This window comes from Brienomyrus brachyistius, unplaced genomic scaffold (assembly GCF_023856365.1).
Source record: "Brienomyrus brachyistius isolate T26 unplaced genomic scaffold, BBRACH_0.4 scaffold50, whole genome shotgun sequence".
Lineage (NCBI taxonomy): Eukaryota > Metazoa > Chordata > Actinopteri > Osteoglossiformes > Mormyridae > Brienomyrus > Brienomyrus brachyistius.
In genome coordinates this window covers 27,087-52,165 of record NW_026042325.1, presented here as the reverse complement: position 1 = coordinate 52,165, position 25,079 = coordinate 27,087, and the positions used below count along the sequence as shown (strand labels likewise).

General features: G+C 45.8%; 1 protein-coding gene and 1 long non-coding RNA gene across 3 annotated transcripts; one reads left to right on the top strand and one right to left on the bottom strand.

Moving 5' to 3' along the window:
• Positions 1 to 9,848: 9,848 nt before the first annotated feature.
• Positions 9,849 to 24,524, bottom strand: LOC125723598 (nuclear receptor subfamily 1 group D member 1-like). The gene is made up of 8 exons (XM_049000332.1): positions 23,734 to 24,524; positions 18,527 to 18,826; positions 18,199 to 18,287; positions 17,664 to 17,808; positions 12,578 to 13,149; positions 12,256 to 12,441; positions 11,944 to 12,154; positions 9,849 to 11,395 (listed from the first exon to the last, which is right to left on the bottom strand). The coding sequence occupies exons 1-8, from the start codon at positions 23,747 to 23,749 to the stop codon at positions 11,199 to 11,201; spliced, it is 1,716 nt and encodes a 571-aa protein (XP_048856289.1). The 5' UTR covers positions 23,750 to 24,524; the 3' UTR covers positions 9,849 to 11,198.
• On the top strand, positions 22,159 to 23,455 carry LOC125723599 (uncharacterized). 2 transcript variants are annotated; one of them, XR_007386942.1, is made up of 2 exons: positions 22,159 to 22,312; positions 22,834 to 23,455. It is a non-coding gene; the product is annotated as an uncharacterized LOC125723599 (long non-coding RNA). The 2 variants fall into 2 exon arrangements; XR_007386943.1 differs by having other exon boundaries at positions 22,159 to 22,393.
• Positions 24,525 to 25,079: the final 555 nt, after the last annotated feature.

Below are 25,079 nucleotides of genomic sequence, written 5' to 3'. Positions count from 1 at the left end.
TTACTACAAGGAAAGGAGATTTGCCAACTTTGGTCATCTGACTGGCATAGAATTTTCAATTCCAGACAAGTCTGCACACCCCTTTATATGTATGTAGAGTTCAATTACCTTGTTAATAGTCTTTTTAAGGTTTGCAAACTACCACAGCCCTTTATATGTAGCTATTAGATTTATAATGGAATAATACAGATTTGCCATACAATTTCTTGTGTGAGCATCATGGCGCAGCGAGGAATAGTGTTGGGATCAAACAAACAAAGAAAGGGACTTAAAAAAAAGGGAAACTAAAAAAAACAACCTGACCACAAGGGATCAGAACAGGGAAGCAGGTATTGAGGAAAAACTGCAGACATGCACAGGGGTTAACATTATGACATCAATGACAGGACTGGGGAGCACAGCACTGGGCAGCACTTTCATATAGGACTGACGAGGGAGCAGACAAGAGGCAACTGAATTGATCCACATGAGGGTTGAACGAGATTTAACACAAACCAAGGGAACAAGCGCGATTAAAGTCACGCTAGGGGGAGAACGAGAGGGGCAGGAAGGCAGGACATGACAGTGAGAGTCTGAAAGCGTGAACGACACGCCAAATGCGTGAGAGCTGGCAGCAGTGGGAAACTCGCTTGGAAACGTGGTGACGTCGTTGAAGTAGACTGGAGTGAAATTGCAGATCTGGAGCTCCGACAAGGCAACACCGCTCCACAGTCCTCTCAGCGATTCTCAGTCATTAAAAAACAACCCTTGTCCCAACCTGTGACTGACACCTACACAACAATGTTTTAAGTGTGTGTAAGCCGAGCTGCTGACAATACACAGTCATAAAATGTATTAAGTTCCAACTTTGGGTCAGATCAAGTCAGAGGGGTGGAAACAGACAGCTCTTTCCTTTTATATTCAGTACTAATGAGTTTTGAAGAGACAATTTCACCATCAGAATAAGTAGTTAATTTTCATCAGAGTTGCAAATGAGTCTTGGAAACAAAAACAAAACCAAGGGTCATTCTGAAGTACACCATAGGAATTTAAAATATTGTATTACTTGAAATCGTGTTGTTCAGGAAACAGATAATATTTCTGCTGTTCTGCAAAGTAGCGAAGCTCCCAGACGGGTGATAGTAATGCGGAAAGCCTACAGGCGCCCTCTAGCGGGACAGATATGCGGCTACCGAGAATGGTATTTCTCAGTTCTCGAACCTGAGACCTTTGTGATCCCAACCCGAAAACAAACAAACAAAAAAAAATAACACAATAAGCTGTATAAGTTGTTAAGTTGTGCTTATATAAAAAATAGTGTGAAATGGAATAATTAACATATCGTTCTGTGGTGGAGTTTGAGATTCTATCCTCTTTCTTCAAATTGATTCTCACCTATTTATTGCTAATTGGCTTTATCAGGTCCTGGTATGCAAACTCCATTTTTTGTAAATGAAAATTCCTAAATTTAATTTCATTTGAGATTCACTTGGTCGAAAACACACCTTAAATGATCATACACTATATAAACAAAAGTATTGGGATATGCCTCATTGAATTCAGATGTTTCATTCAGACCTATTGTCACAGGTACCTACAATCAAGCCCCCAGTCATGCAGTCAGGTTTACGAACATTCATGAAAGAATGGGTCATTCTGAAGGGCTCCATGAATTCAAGCGTGGTAGGATACCACCTTCGCAATAAGTACGTTTGTGAATTTTTTTCCCTGCTAAATTTCCACTGTGAACTGTAAGTGGCATTATTGCAAAGTGGAAACATTTAGGAAAACAAATTCACCTATGAAATGGCAGGACCAGGTATAGTAAGGGAGCGGCGTCACCGAGCGATGAGACACATAAAAGTTATTAACGTTCTGTTGACTCAGTAGCTGCATAGTTCCCAACTTCCTCAGGCATTAACTCCAGCACAAAAATTGTGCACTGGGAGCTTCATGCAATGGGCTTCCATGGCCGAGCAGCCGCATGCAAGCCTCACATCACCAAGCACGATGCCAAGCGTAAGATAGTGTGATGTAAAGCCACTGAACCCTGAAGCAGTGGAAACGTGTTCTGTGGAGTGACGAATCACACTTCTCTGACTGGCAGTCTGATGGACGAGTCTGGGTTTGGCAGATGCCAGGAGAACGTTACCTGCCTGACTGCATTGTGCCAACTGTAAAAATTGGGTTTAGGAGGGATGGTATGGGTATGGGGTAGTTTTTTGGGGGTTGGGCTTGAAGAGAACGCTTAATGCTTCAGCATATCAAGACATTTTGAACAATTTTATACTTCTAACTTTTCTGTTCCCGCATGACCGTGCCCCAGTGCACAAAGCAAGGTCCATAAAGACATGGCTGGGTGGGTTTGATGTGAAAGAGCTTAAGTGGCCTGCACAGAGCCCAGACCTCAACCCCGTCAAACACCTTTGTGAAGAACGAGAACGGAGATTGTGAGCCAGGCCTTCATGTCCAACATCAGTGTTTGGTGGTGTCCCAATACTTTTGTCCATATGGTGTACTTAATCACAAACATGCAAAGGTCCTTTCTATCTAGCTACCCTGATAGGTGGTCTGTTTTGCAAAGTTAATGTTTATGTGATATGAAAACCTGATCTTATACAGGACAGTGACTGTAGGATTTTGACTGGAATGCTGTCACATGACATACAGTAAGCAAAGATGCTTGCAGCTTCACACTGGCTGCTGTCCTGGACATGCGCATTACTGCAGCCACAATATTGCATTCAGAGATAAGCATCCCGCAGCTCCTGTCGTGGGGAGTTTCATGCTCCGTTTCATTTCAAGGCTTTTTTCAAGTGCAAATGAGGACATTCTTCAGGCGGGAAAGAGTGGGAGCGCTTTCAGAATCTGGATCTCGACAGATGTTTCTGCCTTGATACAGTATATGGTGAGTATGGGGAAATACACGCTCTTTGGCCTCAGAAGTCCATCCAATACTCATCACTTCTGAACTCGATTACTGTATTACATAAACATCGGTCATTAGATAATTTATAACTCAAATAAAACTTTTATGCTGAATATTACTTTTGGAAACATGATATTTCTGTTCTTGTAAAAAGAAACAAGATTTATTTTTTGAAGGGGAGAATTCTAACTTCATGCCAATATTAATGCGGAATTTACTGTATTTTTTACATTCTTTTCTCTTGGGTTTAAGAACAGAACTTGAACAGCCTTTGTGTGAAAACCTCTTTGCGAATATGTTTTATGCTGAAGAATTTACATCCACATCCCAGCTGGCAAGTGTGCAGGTACACTGATCAGCCTGAGCCCCTCTGTGAGTTTCTACTGCCCTGTGAGGAGATGGGAAGAGAGACAGTGTGGATAACGAGGCCACTGGCACATCCAGCTGGAGCATGTGGACAAAAAGCAAGACACTGGCTGTACTGGTGATTCTGTGTGTCACCGGGGAACGGTGTGAGTCATTAACTTCCTCTAAGTCATGCAGTGAGGAAGTGGAACTTTTAAAACGGCAGACTCAGCATTTGAGCTGCACAGTGTTGTCCCATTTTACATTTTAATTTTAAAAATAGCAGTGGGCTTGAATTGGAGCCAGGTTTAATGCCACGCAAGAATGGCAATGCTAGAAGTCAAACCCATTATATATGTCCAGTTTGTTTCCTCCCCCAGCTGTGCAGGATCAGAGGTGGATGTGAGGGGGGCAGGGTTGTAGAAATATGGACACAACCCAGAAAAAAAGACTAAACAGGCCACAACTATGATGACTGTGACTGACAATTAACCAAACGAAGGGACGTTTGTGTTTTGAAAAACATATTCACTTAAGATGACGGAGCAAATTATTTTATTACTGATGTTTGCATTTAAACTGAGCATTTAAATGCTGTTTGTTTCATGGGTCTATTTTTATTATAATAATTAGCTAAAATATATATTTTGCGGGCCCCGCGATCCAGTAGGATAAGCGGTTTGGAAAATGGATGGATGGATATATTTTGCGGGTAGCCGTAATAGTCGAATTACCGTACCATTCTTCTGAAATATAATAATAAGCAGGGAAATGTATCTTCCATATGCATATGCTGGTCGGAAGTGCAAAGGGGCTGGGTGTCAGCGCACCATTGGTCACACATACACTCGCGCACAATTATTCACTATCGGCGATTTAGAGATGCCAGCTAACCTATCTACAGCTCTTTGGACGGTGAACAGAAAAACTGGCCCATATTGATGTTACAGGGCATTAACCGTAGTGCTGAATCACTACTTTTTATAAATCAGCCATATTTTGTTAAGGCAGAATAATTACGCCGGTAGGTTGATAATTATATTGCAAACAGCATATATATTTGCTGAACAATTAACATCTTTTCGATTGTACCGACACTCATTAGAAGATAGAACTTTAACGACCTCTTTTACAGGAATGAAGTTTGGATATTTAAACGAGCTCGATCCTCATGACTATATAAACAAGAAATTTAGTGAGACAGGACACATTCTAAGTCAGCAATATTACGTACTTATTATTACACAAAATTAATAGTCGGTGTGTACTTTCATGTTTTCAAGTCTATTGTTTCACAACTGTCAACATACAGTACAAAATGTGTTTCCTTTCTTACTTGCGCCGATGAGCCCGCAAAATATCCATCCAGCGGGGTCTATTCTGTTCTTTAACATGAATCCGTATGTAACCACAGAGCGATGCTGATGTAGAAATATAACACCAACGGTTTAAAATTGACTAAACAGTTAATGCACAAGGCATGATGAGACCATTATCCTCTTAATCCAAAATTAAGATACACCACGCTAATCATTGGCTAGCTTTGTTGAGCGAAAAGCTATTCAAATTCATTCAATCAAAATTTAATTAAATATTCTGAAATAATTTTCGATCATAACTAGGATCAATTCATTTATGGCTGGATTTATAGCCTGAGGCGGGGCCGACTCTGGGTGTTTATTGAGATTTTTTTCACTCGCTCTTTTGCGCCCTTTAATCAAATGACGCCCTAGACGCCTATGGGGCGGGCCGCCTCTGGCCGTAGTGATCATTTGAATAAGAAAATGTGACGCTTTACATTTTCCTTACTGTAGATGGCGCCCTTTAAGCGTTTTTTCACAGGAATAGAATTGGTCATGGCCGAAAGAGCCCTCGAATATGGTAGAACACGCAGCCCCGCTGCATGTCGGATTTCAATGTCCCACGTCTGCTCATCATGCTGAGATTAACTGGAGTTACTAAAGTGTCCGTAGCTGTGCACGTGTGAGTAAATGGTGTGTGAATGTGCCCTGTGATGGGTTGGTGCCCCGTGTTTTCTTGTTCCCTACCTTCCGCCCGTAGCCTGCGGGATAGACAGCGGACCCCCGCGTCCCTGAATAGGGCAAGCGGTTACAGGAAATGTATGGATGGATGGACGTCTGCTTGTGCGTGGAATAGGCCTACTTCCCATGTGCCTTTCACAAAATCACATCCTATTTATTTAAACAGTGAAATGCAAGTAATGTGCCTGATTAACGACTGCTTGATTTGGAAAAAACAGGTATATTTTGAAGTTGTCAAGATCCATATGCATTTAGTTGGTAAACCTAAGTGAGCCTTCAGTCTTTCATACAGAGGAGTAAAAACTCTTTAACTGTTTCCGTAAGATAAGCGGACAGATATACGCACATAATCAAAGAAATGCCGTCAATGCGTCTTTGCCTTGGGGTTTTCCCACGTGTTGTGCTGGTATAACAAGGACACAAGCAGAGGCGCTGCTCTTTTGAGTATTTCCTTACAAACGCTCTGGGTGGGACTCCTACTCTATTGGCTCAACCTGTTCAAGTCAACGCATCGTGGTCGATCGGGTTTCTCTGAAATCTTATATGCAGACTCGTTAACGGTTTTAAGAAACAGACCTCTTTATGGATCAAGTGAAATAACATCAATACGTCACGCAAATGGCCCTCTCTGCTCGTAGCTACCTTCTTCGATATACACTTCAGAAAACAGATCCTGAACTTTTCCATCGCTTTTGTGCTTTTTAAAGGCGTTTCTTAAATACGAAGCATGGTTGCCCCAGCGAATGCCTGCCCCACTTTTCTGCAGTAACACATAATACGTTAGCTCTCTTTTGTTCAACATAGACACTGCGCTCCTCCAGAGACAGAGTCCAAGGTCCTACGAGAGAAGAAATACTTATGCAATCTGTGACTGGGTCAGCCTGCATAAACAAAAAGCTGAAAATCGCAAGACTAAATACCCAGGGATCTACTGTGCACAGTGTATGCAACATTTCATTATTTTCTCACTCAGGAAATTTAAAGCGACCTACACTGTACTCTGATGAAAACTCAAAGTTTGATATTTAAAATGCATTCTGAAGATTCCTAGTTTGACACACAGTCAGTGACAAAAATGCACCCAGAGGGAGTGGTGGAAATGAAATGAATCCGCACGTGGTGAAAGGGCATGTGACTGTATGGCAATGATTATAATATCAGATTAAATGGATGACAGAGTTGGCAGCATGGGCGCACTGCTGGTCCCATGTCCGTAGGGTGTGCCCCCCGGGACTGGATACATGCGGCCATATGGTATGGAAGGGAGTCGTACAGCCGTTGTGTCCTCTCCTGAGGGCAGTCGGCCCACAGTTGTTGTAACTGGCACTCGACATCCTGCAGATTGGCACTGGGTCTGAGCTGATCCCACACATGTTGGATTAGGGAAAGATCGGGGGACCTGGCTGGCCACCAGAGGACCTCGACATGACACAGGCAGTCCGTAGACACGTGCTGTGTGTGGATGGGTGTTGTCTTGTGCTGTCTCAGGTCACACCCTATGGCTCACCACACCATGATGTCATACCCCATGGCTTCCAACACCATGATGTCATACCCTATGGCTCACCACAACATGATGTCATACCCCATGGCTCCTATCACCATGATGTCATACCCTATGGCTCACCACACCATGATGTCATACCCTATGGCTCACCACACCATGATGTCATACCCTATGGCTCACCACACTATGATGTCTTACCCTATGGCTCCCCACACCATGATGTCATACCCTATGGCTCCCCACACCATGATGTCATACCCTATGGCTCACCACACCATGATATCATACCCTATGGCTCCCCACACCATGATGCCATACCCTATGGCTCACCACACCATGATGTCATACCCTATGGCTCACCACACCATGATGTCATACCCTATGGCTCACCACACTATGATGTCTTACCCTATGGCTCCCCACACCATGATGTCATACCCTATGGCTCCCCACACCATGATGTCATACCCTATGGCTCCCCACACCATGATGTCATACCCTATGGCTCACCACACCATGATATCATATCCTATGGCTCCCCAAACCATGATGTCATACCCCATGACTCCCCACACCATGATGCCAGGAGCAACACTGGTGTGTCTCTCCACAACATTGGCATGATCAGTCCTTTCCCCTTGCCGCCTCCATACACGTACACAAACGGTCATCTGTGATAATGCAGAACCAAGGTTCATCTCAGAACATGGTGCAATGCCACTCATCATCAGTTCATGCCTCCCAGTTTCAGCATCACTCCAATGGCAGCCATCTCTGCGCTGGTGTTAACAGCCTACACATGGGATGGTGAACACGTAGTCTGGTAGATGCCAGACATCGGGACACGGTGTCAGATGACACAGGGAGTCCAATACCTTTGTCGGGGTGTCAGGCGTAGATGTCATAGGGTTCTGTCATGCTTGCCGCACAATATGACGATCCTCCCTTGGTGTGGTCTGTCTTGGGCGACCGGAACCTTCACGACGTGTGTGGGTGGGTGGGTGGGTGCGTGCCCATTGGTTCCAACATCGAGGAACAGACATCTGCATGCCGGGCAATTGCGTCATACAAGCATGTGGCCTCATGCAGACCCCCAATGCGACCCCTATCAAACATGAAGTGCTGGTAATGCTGTCTAATGCGTCTATGAGGAATCCTCTGTGTCTGGTGACTAGATGCACCAGCTCCTTGGAAGTCGAATTGTTCACATGCCCATCGCTGGTCTGCACATGTACCACATGACATCCAAATCGCACCATTCGCTCTGGGTGCTTAACGTTTTTTGTCACTTAGGATCTGAGATGATGATCTTTAAGATCTCTGTGTAATTCAGTAAAATATTAATTCATATAATGATGAAAACTATATTACAGAAACTTAGTGGACAGCTCTGGGACTTCATACATCCAGGGCTGGGATCCCTAATCCGGCTCTGTGGCTTTGGCAACTGGTTTATAAACTGGTGTATTTAATTTTTTCCAATTGGGCCGCATAGGGGTGAGAGTGGGATTCGCATAAGCACACCTTCACTGACGCCCACCAACTAAATGTGCACGACAAGTCAAATCTAACTGCCATCCTAAAGCAGGTGCAAACTGCATCCAGCATTTATGTAGACAGCCTTTCTTTTGGTGAAAATTTGCAGTACAAAGAGTTCTACTAGGGGGGTGGGGGGAAACACTGAATACCCTGTTAAGTAAAAACGTCAAATATCCTAAGAAAGTAGTGCAGTGTACAAGACACTATGCAATCTATATGGCACTATGCACACACACACACACATATACACACATACATATACACACACAGACACACACACATATACACACACACAGACACACACACACAGTTGTGTAACCATATGTTTATGGGGACCGCTCATTCATTTCTGTGGGGAAAATGCTAATGCTAACTATGACAACCTTAACGTCAACCCAGCCCTAAAAATAAGTAACCAAGCAAAATACAAGAGCTTTTGCATTTTTAGTTTTTTCATTGCAGTCACAGTTTTTTGTAAAATAGAGTTTTCCCTTGGGCTGGCCCCCCATCCTGGGTTGTTCCCTGCCTGGTGCCCATTGCTTCCGGGATAGGCTCCGGACCCCCCGCGACCCAGTAGGATAAGCGGTTTGGAAAATGGATGGATGGATGGAGTTTTCCCTTATGGGTCCTCATAAGGTAAAAAAATGGGTTTTCATCAAGTTGTGGGAACATTTGGTCCCCACAGGGTAAGATATACCTGGACACACACAGACACACACACATCTGCATATACATTATGGCTAACTGAATATATTGAATGCATATCGAGTGAACATGTATATGTACGATATAGTCTATAGTTGGTCTATAATTCATTGTGATTTTGAGGAGTGTGGAAATTATAGAATATGTCTGTACGCCCACAATGGACTTACATCCCATACAAGTTAATGTTCTTGTGCCCTCTGCTGCAGCAAACCCCCCACCCCACCCCCGGTCCTGAACTGAATGAGAGTTTGAAAGATGGATGGATGGATGGATGGATGTACATTAGAAATTGAATATGGAACCCTAGAGAAGAAACCATTTTTAATTAAGCACATCTGATTTGAACATTTGAATAAAAATCTTAGAAGTGATGGATTATATTCCAGCTGTACATATCGGCCTACAAATGCCTGACAAACATGGCAGACCTCCCTGGGTTTGACAAGTAAAGCACATGGCTGCATATCCATCAGGCGAAAGTGCTTTCTAATCAGTCTCTGTGTGATTGTCAGCAGTATTCAATTCCGCTTGTTTTTCATCTGGTTGCTTTTAAACATTTTAACGAAGAATCCTGCTCGTTTTCAGCGTTTCTCACGTGCTACACTTTCATGTGTACTTTACCACGCTCTGAACACAGGCACGTGCGACCTTTTCCGCGATTCCCGAATCACGTGACGCGAGCGGGCGGATTATAAATACCCGCCAGTAAGGCTTGGTTGCTAAGATACAGCGCCACTCTGCTTAAAAAGAATTAATTATAGTGTATGTTAAACGGAAGGACGAGTCGAGTCACAAAATGAAACAGACATGAAACACTGTATAATATCATTCTTACATTGTATCTATGGAAGAAGATAAAGCAGGAACAATTTACAAAATATACAAGAGGTTAGCGGTCAACCAACAGTTGTCATAGATGTCATGATACACATTTTAAACAAAATAATAAAGTTGGATTCATTATCTAGGTCCCATAAGTGCCATTGACAAGTTTGTGTGACAGATTCCTAAGTTTAGGTCCCAGAGGTGCCTGTAAAACCCAGATCAGCTGGACACTGCCGAGCTAATCAGCGAGGTCATCGCTGCAACCAGGCGTGGGACACATACTGTCCTAGAATGTCCTTTCCTTGTCCCATCCTCTCATTTCCAAACAGATTGTCAGCCCCCCCCCCCAACAAAAAAGAAACCTTTAATAATTCCCTTGCTTATGATCTGACACAGCAACTGCACCCCTCCGAACATGGCTGCCAGCTGTAGTGCAGTTTTTACAAGAACAGAAAGCATCTGTGAGCCCCACATGCTAACAAGGGGGAAAACACCCCGATTAAACACGTAATTAAAGAGGAGGAATTACAGGGCAGGGCTATGCTGATCTTCTGCCTCGCTGCCGAAGGAGAATCATAGAAAAAAACAACCGCGTCACGTTTGACACCTGAGCCCAAAGGCAAAAATCACTTGCTGATCATGTGTCTCTTCTGTATCCTACGCAGTTTAGAGAACTACAGTCATTAAATGCAGTACATGTGCAACTTGCTAAAGGTTACCGTCCTATAGTTACCTACTCTACTCTTTTATTCCAATATAGGTCTTTATTAATGAATGGGAAGAGCAATTTCCCACTTTGGGTAACATGTATAGGTTAATTTTCATTTATATATGTTCCCTTATCTCTGCACATGTGTTTCGGTGTACACCTGCTCCCCGGGTACACCTGCTCCCCGGGTACACCTGCTCCCCGGGTGACCAGTTCATTCTCCCCTTTTCCCAGCACCAGGCACATAACAAACGGAGACGAGGAAAAAAGTGGATATAAGAAGTAAACAAGCATGCGGCATTTTGGTCTGAAAACAGGCAGGTGGAATTTAAGGGGGTGGGGGTCCAAATTCTAGAAACTCGCCTGTCCAGTCAGATCACTCCGCAGGGAAGCAGAGTTTATGCGCCTTATATAGGAGGACATGATGGTGCCTGTATGAAGGCAATTACAGAGTTTCCCCGTCCAGAATAGGAATGATGAGAGCTGCGTCCATCACGGAGAACGACGGCCAAATGAACGATGGAGTGCTTCTTGACGTGCCCCATGGAAATGTAAAAATCAGCCGGTGACATGGAAGGGGGGCGGGGCTTGGACCAGTCCTGGCAGACCGTCGGTTCATGGGTCGATGCGGAAGGCCAGCAGCTTATCGGAGTGCATGGCATTGAGGGTGCGCAGGTCCGGAAGGCGAAGCAGCAGCTTCGGGAACAGGGTGCTGTCCTCGGGCCGGCGCCGGGTGATGAGCGAGCGCAGGGCCCGGATCAGGCACTCCTGCAGCTGCTCCACGGCTCCCGTGTTCACGAGCCCCGAGGGATCTGCAGAAACAGGTCCCAGGTCAGACCTCATGAGAGTCTACGCTGGTAATCATGCTGCTAGTGCACATCACACAGTTTGCTGGGAGTTTTGGTTCACTTCACTTTTTACGTTATAACACTCCCTACTCAACACCATGACCCAATAGTAAAGCACACATTTACCAGCATCAATAAAGGCGACGTATCTCATGGTTACTGCCTGTCATGAATTGAGTGAGCCCTCCTGTCTGTCCTTCAACTTTAAACGTAGCAGTTTGCTCTTATAATGTTTTGTGATGCCCTCATGAGTGGTGTGAACACAAGCAAAAACAGGTCATTGTTAGGTTCACTAATCCAGACATGGGCAATGTGTAGAAGACTGTCACACTTAAAGCTGAAAGACAGACAAGAGGGCCCCCATTAAATTATGACAGCTAGTATGACTGGTCATGTGACCTCTTTCTATGAGATTTAGTTGATATTTTCTTGTGCTTAGAATCTGCACAGATCATCTGTGCATTTTTACGGTTGTTAGGAACCATGAGGAACTGTAGGGCGGCGTCCCCCACCTGCAGAAACCAGCACCACGGCCATGAAGAGCGCCATCTCATCAGCCTCCAGTCCAAGTGCTCCCACTTTCTCGCTGAAGTCAAACATGGCGTCCAGCAGGGAGCCCATGCCCATAGCCCTTAGGGCTGTCAGGGGGTATGTCTGCCCATTCAGGAAGGTCACTGTCCGTTCCTTGGGGTTGAACAATGAGCAGAACCTCACCATCAGGACCTATGGGAAGCCAGAAGACCAAGAGCATAGGTTTAGTTACGTGAGGTGGCTCTCAATGTTTCGACCGGTGGAAATTCCTCAAGGAAGGAGGACACTGGTACCTGGAAAGTCCCAGCCTTGAGAAGCATGACCTGATCATGTTGACTGAGTCCCTGGAAACCCGGGATGCTCTTGGCAAACTCCACCACCTCACGCACGGCGGGTGTGAAGCACTGGGAGAAGGACTCCCACACCTGTTGGCTGGTGAGCACACCCGGGGAGATGGGGCAGGCATTGAGGGGGCAGGCCTGCAGGGGAAGAAGCCCGATCAGTAAGGGGGTGCAGGGGTGTGAAAAAGACAAGACGTCTACCTCCTGACGTCTACCTCCTGACGTCTACCTCCTGACGTCTACCTCCTGACGTCTACCTCCTGATGTAACTCACCAGAACTTTGGTGCCTCCTCCTGGTCTCCAGGGACATTGACTCTGGGATTGCGACTCGCCATCTGAGTACTCGTTGTAATTGCCCGGGTAGCCTTTTGGTTGGCCGTGATTTTCAGTGGCTGAAGACTGGTAGCCTTGAGAGGCATTGTCAACAAAGGCAAACGAGGGGTTAATGTCCCGTGGGCCTACAGGACAGTGCGGGATGGTGTGGGCTTGGAACCCAGCAGAGGTGTAAGAGTGGTATCCCTGCGTTTGGTAGGTTTGGGGCCGGGGTTCGCCGCAGCCAGGATCCGGAGACGACACGTTCTGAAATGACGGCGGACTGTTGTTCTTGTTCATGTTGCCTCTCCTGCCCAGGCCATCTTGCCTGTTCACGAAGATGTTGCGATACGCTCGCGATATGGCCCCAATGGCATCCTCCGATTGGCTGTTTCCAGAGCTGGGTGGGGTCTCAGGCGGCGGGGATGAATCAATATCCATGGATGTGGATTCGTTCAGGCTGTTCATGTAGCTCTGCATCTCGTCCAGGAGCCTCTGCTTCTCCCGCTTAGGGATTCGGCCGAAGCGCACAGCTGAGGGGAAGACGACAAGGAAAACATCAGGACAGGGCGGATGTCACGGTCAACGACCATGGTGATGCTACCTCTCCGTCTTCATTACTACCAATCAAACGGGGCACAGTGTTCATTTCATTTATCGTTAATTGGAAAGCATCCATATGTAGGCAGCGTAGGTGTCTCCGTAACACCTTCAAATCACTGCATACCAGGGAGTGTTTTCTAACTACCCCTCCTTCCCAGGTCCCCCCCCCCACCCTGCTCCAAGAATAACTGTCAACTGACAAGCCTATTATTAGCTCCCTGCCATTGTATACTCGGGCACCTCCCGCTCCTTCAAGCTCTCCCTATTTCACCGAGAAAGTGGGTCAGTGGGCCGGCACAAAGGTGATGGGATTGGCGCCGTAACCGAGTGGCAGTTCAGGGCAGAGGGAGGGAGTGAGGGAATGAGGGGCGAGAAGGGAGACCGAGCGAAGGGGGAGATAAAATGACAAAGGGGGAGGAGAGGAACTGGGGGCAGACACACGGGAAATATCACTGGAGGGGTGAACTGTGACCCACGGAGATCAGAGTTACAGCTCAAGTATCAGTATGAAAAGTAATAACGGCAATTATACAAAAAGGGGATAGAGACGGGGCACTGGGTACATGGCTGGAGATCTCTAAATCATCTCATTCATCTATGGTAGCAAACTGCTCAGGCCTGTGCCTGGTCTATCTGCGGCTTAAACAGAAACGAGGCAAAGGGAAACTAGTTAGTTTTCACATGGCAACACCTAGGCAGAGTTTGAAGCTAGCAAGACTGGAAAGGGATACAAATGGATTTCCAGTGACTTGGACCTGCAGTAGTCCATCATCAGGCAGTTTAGCAAAGGTAGAGATTCAGCATGTTGCTAGTCTCCCTAGGAATGGGCTTCCTACAGAGATCACTGCAGGGTGCGTCTGGGGGAATCGCAAAGGAGGTAACGCTTCAGGAGTGGCGGGCATCTCTTTGATTTGATAAAGTCTGAAGAAGAATGGTGTTCAGGGGAAGGTACAATGAAAGGAAAAAAACATCTCAAAACCATCTGGATGTTCCACAGCACTGCTGGAAAAAAATCTCTGGACATACAAAAAACAAGATTTTGGTAACTATATACAGCAATCTCTATTCACCCATCTTCTAAACACTGTGGTCCTAGTCATCTGGAGCATATACACAGAATAGGGCTGGTGTACGCCATGAATGGAATACCACACCACCGCAGGTTACATACACACAAACACTGGGCAACTTAAAGACACCATTTAGACCAACTGCATGTCTTGAGACTGCAGAAATAAGCTAGAGTAGCCAAAGGAACGCTCATGGTAGTTTTACTTGTACAAAAACCAGCCAATCAGATGTGTTGGCCCCGCCTCCTCTACAATCTGATTGCATATCTCTCTGAACCAATCATTTTTCATTCTGCCCTCAGAACATTTTTGTGTAAGTTAAACTCCAACGATCCACCCGCTCATCGTACACGATATGTTTGAAAACAAAATACATGCCAATGCAAAACCTCATCCCATCTGTGATGCATGGTGGAGCATAATGGTCTGGAGCTACTGCCTCTGGGCCTGACTGGCTGCTGGCTCAAGATCAATGAAAGATCAATGAATCCCAAACCATATCAGGAAATTCGATAACAGAATGTCAAGATATTTTTCTGTAATCCAAAGCTCAACCTTAATGACCCCAAACACAGACATAAATTCAGAAACAGAGGATTCCGTACTGCAGAACGGCCAGAGTCTTGACCTCAGTCCAACGGAAATGGTGGAGCAATCTGACACAGGCCAGTAAAGCAAGAAATCCCAAAAATACGCCTGAACTGGAATACTTTTGCATGGAGGAACTGGCCAAAATAACTGCGAACCACAGTACAGCAGTTACAGGAAGTGTTTGCTTGAGGTTATTGCAAATGAGGGATATCCGTTAGTTAATGAACATGAGGGTTTTCCGTCACTTGAATGTTTAAACCATTTGTTCGATAAAAATATAGCTACATGCTATGCATGTTGTTTATTAAATGACTGCCTTTTCGAGATCATACTTCAGGAGCCATGCAGTCAGAGACAAACTTTATGAGGCGGGGGGAGGGGGGGGGTCCAAAAACCCTACCAATACCCTACCCTGCCCTTGCTGGGTCCCTTACTACATGCCTGCATGCATCTGGAAACCCAGATAATTCCAGAGGGTTCGCAAAGTTTTACAAAAATTGTATGACCATTTATTAAAAATTCAGTTTTTTATTAAAATGTATTACACAGTGAAAACACTAAATGCACAATTTTATGTTAAAGATTTTAGAATTATTACCACACTGCTTGTTTTGGGGTAATTATGTATCCTTGATATCTATAAACACCTAAAAGCTCTGTGAATTCTTAATAATGTTAATAAATGTTAAATAAAATGTAACATTTTGTATAAATCCAATAGATATTGCTGCCCAAATTATTTAATGTCTGACACCTCCTGTTTTTCAGTAAGGTCCAGTTCAGTAGCAGAACAACTGCATACCCCCCCCCCCCCCCCCCCCCATTTCCAAATTCACACCCAGGGCCTGCCTGCCAGTTGCAGCAGTTGCGGATCATGAAATTGAAGTAGTCGGCAAATGTCATACCCATCATGCACTGCTGCAGTTAGCAAATCCCACAAACATGCTTTTTTCGTTAAGGCTACAAGACATTACAAAATATTACCTTTAAAATTTGTTTTTGTACCAAATAAATTTTTGTGCTGACTCACACCATAATGAGATTGTATACATAAAAATGAGAAGTTCATGATATGCATCACATGAACCCTGTAATCCCCAGGAATGTTTCTCATATATGTGAGACTTGAAGTTGGAGGGGGCCCTGGGGCAGCTGCCCAGGCTGCCCACCCTACTAGCCTGCCCCCCCCCTCCCACTAGCCTGCCCCCCTCCCCACTAGCCTGCCCCTGGTTCAATTGTGGACACTTTAATCTCACTTTGCTGTCTTAATTTAATATCACTTTTCCCCCTTACTCTGCTGGAGAAAAGACCCATAAGAACACACTTAAAAAGTATCTAATTTTGGTTGTAGAAAAGCCATTTAAAATGTGTCTTTCAGAATGAAATTGATTTTAATATTATTTAAAAATTTAAAACCATTCAGAAATATATCAGTATGTTGAACTTCTGTGCCTGATAGAACTTCTTTTACTTTTCATTTACTGGGGTGGTGTCAACTTTGACCATCAGTAGAGAAAACACAGCACTAATTATAATCATCACTAGGACCGTGTGTCTGGAACATCACATACGATGTCAGAATTCATTACCACTCCATCAAACACAAGGACTTGGCTTCTCGAAGCATCACATGGCTGCTGTTGCCCCAGTGACGATCAACAGAAAGTCTCTGACAGAGGCTTTCAGGTACTGTTTTGGTGCTATAAATAACTGTGGTTTGAGAGCCCTAATTAAAACCATACAAGCTAAGACAATTGCAGCAAAAGTGAGGGAGAAACCCAAGGACGCCATGATTAATGGGACTGCGGAAATCGTGGACATTTTTTTTGTTGTTGTTTTGTTTTTAGGTCACATCCAAAAATGGGCGCTTGCTCCAGAAAAAAAAAATGATTTATTGCCATCTATCTTCTTCTGCAGTCTCCAGAGAGTGGGGTTCGGTGTGCTAGTGTTAAATAATACCATTAAAAAGATGGATGAAGCCCTGGATTACCATATTTAAGAGATGTTACGAGGAAAAGGGCTTTTCATAGCTGGCTATCTGGTGCATCGCATATTTAAATGTTGCTTGTTCTCGTCATTAATTGCGAAATGCGATAGAAAGGTATGACGTGCTACTCGAAGTAATCAAGTACCCCGTGTTCCAATTTCCAAAAATAAACCACCTTCGCTGCAGTTTTCCACAAAACTGATGGCTTCGGAGACTTTGCAGCCCCTCGCCTCATAAATCACTGTCTGCTGGAAAGTAGGGAGTGGACACAGCTGGGGTAGCATGGATGGGGAGGGGGGGCAACACTGGCACTGGATACAAGAGAAGGCAAGACAATAAAGGCAGGATGTGGATCTGCTATGGAAAATTTGAGAGAGGGACGGATTTATTCGGATCGGAAAGATGTTGCTAGAAGCTTCTGGAATTTGTCATGGCACCATAAACACAGGCAATACGGTGATGCCTCAGTCACAAACAGGACACCAAAGTCCAAATACATCCCTCCAGTGTCTATTAAAACATCAAGATAAACCATCATGGACACTCAAGCACAGTATAACTGAAAAAGTTCATGCAGGGCAGTTACATAAGACAGGGACCTGGGGCCTTAGTGGTTAGAGACACAGGTTTGTAATCCGACGACTTTTTATTCAACATGTAGAAGGTGTCCTTCTGTTGTACCATTGAACGAGGTCAATTGTTCATGGTGTGACAATTTAAATTATCCAAATTATGACTATGGGCGGGATCTCTGGACCTATGGGAAGTGCTCTTTGGTGGTGGGGGCGGGGCTCACCATCTCGGGACATGCCCACAGACAGGCACTTCTTAAAGCGGCAGTGTTGGCAGCGGTTTCGGTTCATCCTCATGATGAGGCAGTTTTCGTTCTTCACACACATCTTGTAGTGGATGTTCTGCTGAATGCTGCGGCGGAAGAAGCCCTGAGAGGTGGGAGGGACAGAGAGAGCGGAGGAATGAGACAGAGGGAGAGAGGAAGAGTGGGGGAGAGAGCGAGAGAGAGAGAGAAACAGAGAGATGGGGGAGAGAAAGAGAGGATGGGAAATGGAAAGAGACGGCAAGATGGAGAGGAGGCGAGCGAGGGAGCGGGAGAGATTTGGACGAAGGTGAAGGAGAGTGAGGAATAGAGAGAGAGGGAGAGAAAGAATGAGAGTGAAAGAGACAGGAAGACGTGAAGAGAGAGGGAGAGAGAATGAGAGAGATTATGAGACTGAGGAAGGTGGGTTGCTGTGGAAGGGCAGGGAGCCAGCAGAGGGCTCCACGTGATGCCTGTAAGCCCCCTCCCCCTCCCCCGGGCGCTCCATCTGCCGTACCTTGCAGCCCTCGCAGGCATGCACGCCGTAGTGGAAGCCAGAGGCAATGTCCCCGCACACCTTGCACAAGAGCACCATTCCTCCGGTCTCTGGAAGAGACACAGGTGGGGACGCAATCATTAGCAGGGGATCCATCCAGGGTGACTTGAAGGCTTGATTAATTTACAATTAATAGTTTCAGAAGAAGTACAGTCCATGTATTTTTCTCCGTTGGTGCCCATAACTGTGATTTGTTATTATTACTGTCCATTTTAGCCCCCTATAACCTCCCCCCCAATCTATTTTTTAACAGAAAACAAGCAAACACAGCAATACCAGTCATACTCACTAGTGAATGTCCCAGTGAACCCACAAGGCCTCTTGCCCACCATAGGGTGGGAGTAGGTTTGCTGGACTTGGGGGGCCGTGGCAGTGGTGGTCATGTCAGGGAACTGGAAGACGAGTTTGGGAGATGGAGGGGTGCCCCCTGCCCCCCTCTGCTTCAGGGCACCGATCTCGGTGAAGGAGATTTCCTCAGGAGACGAAGGCTGGGAGTGGGAGGAGGGAGACTGGGTCTGGTACCCACTGGAGGGGCTGCCCGGACTGGGGCTGGCACTGCCAGCAGAGCCCGCGTACAGGATCACACCCCCTGTGGAGGCACACAGTGGTCACCGGGCCAGCTGAAACAGGGCACTCCCTCTGATCACACACACGCCAGAAGTCTCTAAAAAGAGACCCATTCACCAAACATAGCCAAACAGCCAACGGTTTTCCATCCTGATTTTATTTATAACTGGACTGCACTGTACTGTACAGTACAAATGCTTTTTGTGGACTTTGTGGCCATATTCTATCTGTTATACATCACAGCTGTCTGCAGTACACACTGAATCAGCATTTGCCTGGCTGTACCCAGTCCATAGCACTGACAATGTAGTGGCAGTGAAAGTCACCTATTTCATTATAGTGTGTAAAAAGTTCAGCTCAAAAAAGAAACAAGACAGTCCTTAGACTGTATTTGTTTAAGGCGAACAATAACCATCCACACCAATAACACAATAAACAAATAAATAAAATGACTCCTCATTACACTGTCTTTAAAAATAACCTTTACGTAAACGACATACATTTTGGCCCCCTGCAGTCGCAATAGTTCAGAAACTATAGGAAGAGCAGCTAAAGCAACATTCAAGACGCAGCTCCTGGCAAAATTCCGCGTCCACATGCAATTTCAGTATAATGGTGATCGGCTAAAAAAGCACCGGCACTGAAACTGATGTTAAGTGGCCAGATCTGACAGTAACGTCGCTCCTCCTCCTTCCTCTCAGTCTCCCGGTCGTGCATTGCGGATGAGCCGAGACCTCACGTGTCGGAGGAACTGGCTGCCGCCCAGGCTCCACTGGCAGGGCGCCCGGAGCCGAGTAACGCTGCACGACACCTGACCGCAGCCTCACATGGACTCCCGACACAGTTACCGCCTCCGCAGTCCCGTGTCGACTGCAGCCGCAATACAAAAACAGGCAGCTGGGTGATCACGTTGGACGAGCGCCTTTAACGACAAGCATCGGAGTGAAGGGGGGAGGCGTGGGACCTGGGCCGCCGTGCGGTACGCCGCTGGCACCACGGGTTCGGCCGCCGGAATTCGGCTGCAGAAAGGAAACGTGATCCGTCACGTTTGCCGGTCTATGCTAGGATGGGTTTGCCCGCAGTGAGCATCGGTTGTTGGGGGAGGTCGGGGAAATGCGGAGCCTGGAAGTGTGAGCCTGTCTCACTGTTCACCAACCGTCCAAGAAATAATATGTTTTTTTCATTCTCTGATTTGTAGGATAATATTAGAAGGTACCTCGATGTTTTACAGCTTCCAATCATTCCTTAAACGTCGTGTGCATTTAACGCAATTTATTCATATTAATTAAGGCAAAATTGCCTATAGGCTAATTTATATTAACAGTACACTGGATTGAATGTAACTTTAAAAATAGTTCATTGATGTAGCCAAACGACATTTTTCACGTGACTCCGCGCGAGAGCCTGGTGTAATTGGCAGCGGTTCTTTTATAGATTCGTTTTGCTTCCTTTGAAACACGTGACTCTGTTTGGCTGGCGCGTTCTGGAAACTCCTCCAGCAGCACGTGTCTCCGCACTTCCGGCTTTTCTTTCGCAGCGTGTGACAGGGCTGTACCTGTCAGGACTGTGCCCCTGGACTCGATCCCTCGTGCCCTCTTTCTACACGCGAGCACTCCACCCACGGACACATTTTCCCTCCTCTGCAGGGCCTGTGTGGACTAACGGTGCAGTGGGAGTGACCTCCCTTTAGTGGGTCTGTTTCCAGGAAAAACAACGCACCACTCTGCCAGACTCGTGTTCCCGAAGACCCTGCCTACTGAACAGCTCCAGAACTCACTAAATAACCCAATAATGTTTGCATACAGGTCAGACCCAACATGGAAAGACCAATTTGTAATATTGCCTTTTCCAGCATCCCCATAAAGCAGCTAGTCAAAACGGTGTTATTATTTTGCAGGGTATATAAGGCATAAATTTAGAAGCAGTTTATTTAGCACTGACCTCATAAAGACAGTGCCCAGGCATCCATTTACTAAGCAAAAATGACCAGAACACAGGGTGTTGTTTTGGGATATGGAGGTGGGGGCTTAAGCATAATTCATTTGTAAGCTGCTACTCTGTTCCCAGTTATCAAAGTCACCCTGCGGGCTCAGCCAGAGGGGCACGTCTGATGCTGTGCCACACGTGAGACTGAAGACCCCCCCCCCCCCCCAAGGTCAGCTGACAGGAAAATCTCATGCAAGTTTACCTGAGCGAGTCCTATACCAGCAGTAAGGGTATGCTGTGAAACATGAGAGCCCTGTTACCCCCCCCCCCCTCCTGTTTCCAGGGCATCCCCCCTAATCCCCGCTCTCTTTGTCCATATTGCTGTGGGACACATGCAGGGTGTCCGCTTGCCCCCAGTGCATGTCAGTTTGGTGGGGAAAAAACGCTGGACTAAATATAAAAAGCTGGGCGGAGGGGCTGGGGGGTGGTCAGCATAAAAAAAAACAGTAACAGAAAATGTGACCTGTGAGGGACACATAGTGGAACCCGAAGTTTGTGTGCTCCGAAAGCCTTAAAGACTGTGCTGTTCCGTAGGATTTTCTCTGCAGAATTATAAAGACGGAAAGTAGGCCAATGTCACAATAACCTGGAAATCCTGATAATCTGACACACAAAACTCTTGTATTATGAAGAGCCCCCTTAGCAATGAAGGGATAATGATCACTCCGCTCCTAGAGTTTGTTGATGCTTACTGAACAGCTTGGGTCTCTGTACCCCCACCCCAAACTTCCCCAATAACCCCAAGAGTTTTACTTTTAATGGATGTTTTAAAATTACAATTCCGTTTTCCCCCTGCCATTAGTAATTACGACATATTTGTATAAACCACACCCCAAATTCAAACGTTAACAGAGAAAATGAAACACGCATACATTATTATAAACGTGTTATATATTTCATCTGTAAATAGGGCGCTGAACTTCTAAACATGAATGAAAATGACAGCTCATGTTTAGCGGGTTGTGCTGTGTAACAATGTCCCCCCACCAGCGTCCCCTCCGCTACATCCCACTCAGGATCCCCGGAGCTCAACACCAGAAACGTCCCATTCGATACGAAGGTTTGCAGCAGCTTGTGCAACCCCCCCTCCCCCAACCACAATCGCAGCAATCACGTTATTTTAATTTGCATGTAACGTGCACGCCGATTCGTTCTGGTTTATTTTTAATTGTATTTAATCCGCTTTGCCTCGTCATCACGAAACCAGGAAACGTGATGGAAGTACTTCAGCTCATTTGATGTGCAAAAACTGCTGACCCACTGACCAAAACCTCCATCGCCGCAGGTGGGGATCAAAACAAGAGTCTCTGGGTGGGTAAAAAGAGGAGGGTGGGGGCGGGAATCACGCGCCGCACGCGGCCGAGGGAGCCCGTCCACGTGATGGCAGCGTGGGGAGCCGAACCTGCAGTCAAAGAGCTGCGCAATTCCATTCTCTCGGCGCTCAAACTTAGTTAGGCATGGAAACCTCCTGCTGCACGGTCGATCGACAAAGATATAAGGAGAGACTGCGGTCGCCGCGGGGGTAATCTGAAATTCCGGCATCGTCTGTGAAACGCGGCCGTCACGTTTTTCCCTACTGCCTCCACCGGCTCCGACAGAAACGGTGCCTGTAAACCCTGCACATGCTCCGTTTTATGATCAGTACATCACACTGTTCGGCTTATTTTCTAATGCGTTTATTTATATACATATACCTATAAACGTTTAGTGCATGCTGTACTAATCCAATTATAATTCAACGTACACTTCTGACTTTACGTATTAAAATTATGGATTGGGTCCGGTTGTAGTCATAGATTATACATTTGTGTGCAATCTTAATAAATCCAGATTGTAGCAGGACTCTCATTTTTTATCAGAAAATAAACCGAATTCTGTTTACTGTAAGAACCGAATGCGCAAAATGTAGGCTACTTGATATAGTCAAGGTAGGTAACTTCATTATTAGTGCTTTGGACAACAGCACTTTCAGTGTTACATTTGTTGACGTTCACAGCTGATAGATTTAAGTCCATTTTGACAGCTTTTGCTTTGCATCCACAGCGCGAGAGGAGTGGCTCCGCAGGAGGCACCTTTGCAGTCACCAGCACCGAAACGTGACTGCAGCTTTGCAAATGAATCACCGGCGCGTCGCCGCAACTGAAGGTCACAAACATGCACTTCATGTAGTTTAGTTATTTAAGGTAGCGTCGCAGCGGATTGTGGCCGTCTTCTTCCGAAAGCTAACGGATGATGTTTTATTTTTGGTCATACCGAAGCTATGTACCGAGAGAAAATATTCTCCAAGTAAGATCAATAACAAACAAAGCAATAACAATGATAATAAAGGAAAAGAACATCTTATCAGAAGTCCGTGACACGTGAGTTTGTTGACATGCCGAGAGGCAGGAAGTTACAGTGGTAGGCGTAGCTGAGTTAAAAGTGGCACTACACGTGAATTAAAGCTCCGTCCTGCTCCCCAGTTCACTTCACACAAAGCAGCACAAACAACCCATCTGTGGGGATTTCGGTACAAGATATATAATATAATGTATAACCAGTAACTCAATTCCAGAAGTTGCATAAAGTTTGAAGCTGGCTTTGTATTGTATATTGTGCTTCGACTCCAAGTGACTAAACGAAAAGTGCAGTACTTTTGATTACTACATTAAAACATGCGACCATATGGCAATATGTATTTATTTATCCAATGACAAAGGTTCTGCCTTTCTATGGCTTATGTCTCAATCGGTATAGCGCTCACATGACACCACTTACATGACACCACATACATTAAACCCGAAAAGTCGCTATGCAGTTGCGTTAGTTTTGCACGCTGTCACATGATATAAGTTGACAATGTGTATAATACATAAACCAGCAACAACAAAAATAATATAACAGCTACTACTAGCAACAACAACAATTATTATTATTATAAATGCCAGTTGTCGGGCTGCTTACCTGGACCGCTGTCCATCCTTGTGTCCGCTTAGTGTCTCAGCGTATTTAGTCAAAGTGCCGCTGTGCTGTCTTTCTCTGTGTCAACAAGAAGTAGTGCAATATAGGCGAAAGAGTCATGAAATGGCTGTTTATAAAACGTTCCTCGAGAAACTGAAAGAAAACAACCGATCGCAGTGCATGGGGGGGTTGTCTCATGCCATCCGAAAAAAAACGTGATGTCCGTATGATATAATTGTAAATAATGATCGTGTTTTCAAGGTGCGTTGACAGTCCTGTGTCGCCGTGTCACCGGTCCGCTCTCTACTGACGGGTCGCTTAGCTCCGCTGCGGTGTCCTGTGCAAGAAAGTGATAGATCACAACTACTGAGCGTCTGTTTTGAAGAAATCCTCCGACTTCATTAAGGCAGAAGTGACAAGCGAAACACACACCCCCCGCCACCACGCTACACCCACACCAGCCACGTTTTTAGGTGCTTGCCAAATGTGACTTGCGCTTTTGTCCCTATAACTTCCCTTGTTTTTGTTATTGCATAGAGAGAGGCTTGTCCTCTCTCGCCCTTGTTCAGCCACTAACTTCACGCAGTATGGACTCCCCCCCTCTTTTCTTCTGTCCTTCTTTCATTTTCCCTCACGTTTCCATTGGAGGAGGCGCGGCGTGGAGGGGCGGGGGAGTCAGCTGATCCCATTCGGACCCTCGGCGCGCCTGAGCGCGGGCGCGCCGCATGTGCGCCCCGCATGTGAGCCGCGCGGAGCGCTGCCCTACTGACACACATTTTATGCAAATGCGCGGAGCGTGAGGCAGAGAGGGAGGAAGAAGAGAACTGAAGCACATGGAAAGTGGGCGGAGCTCACCGTGACTGCCGCGCTGCTTCGGGGGCATAGAGGCTCACGACAAACTGCAGTTACACAAGACTCGGACGGGCGAATTCAGTGCGGCCGATCAGAGCTCAGAATGCAGGTCTGAGGCCGACGGGCTGCTGGGACAATGTAGTCTGGATCGGCGCCCTGCACCTTTTATCATCACGCATTTGGAATAAAACAGCGACGCATCCGAAAGCGTCGCGTTATTTAACCCAGTGATGAATAATATCACATATCAACTAGACTTCCTTGCAAAAGGAACTTGAGCCTGACTTATCTGTGACTAAAATACTCCCCCCTGTGGTGAAAATGGTTATTTCTGCCTTTAGTCATTAAATTATTAAATCTATGAAGTTCTATTAGACTGATAATTGCTATGTAATTCGAAAAACGACTGCAATAACAATTGTTTTTTTATGTTTTATACGATTATGTCTTAGCGCCATAGTAATGAGCTCTCTAAGTTTACAATGACAATAATGTAA

Bases quoted from the DNA above. Each gene is read 5' to 3' on its own strand.
- LOC125723598 (XM_049000332.1), bottom strand. The intron at 17,809-18,198 runs GTACGGCAGATG...CCCACCTCTCAG, and splicing joins ATGCCTGCGAGGGCTGCAAG to GGCTTCTTCCGCCGCAGCAT. The intron at 12,442-12,577 runs GTGAGTTACATC...CTTCCCCTGCAG, and splicing joins GAGGAGGCACCAAAGTTCTG to GCCTGCCCCCTCAATGCCTG.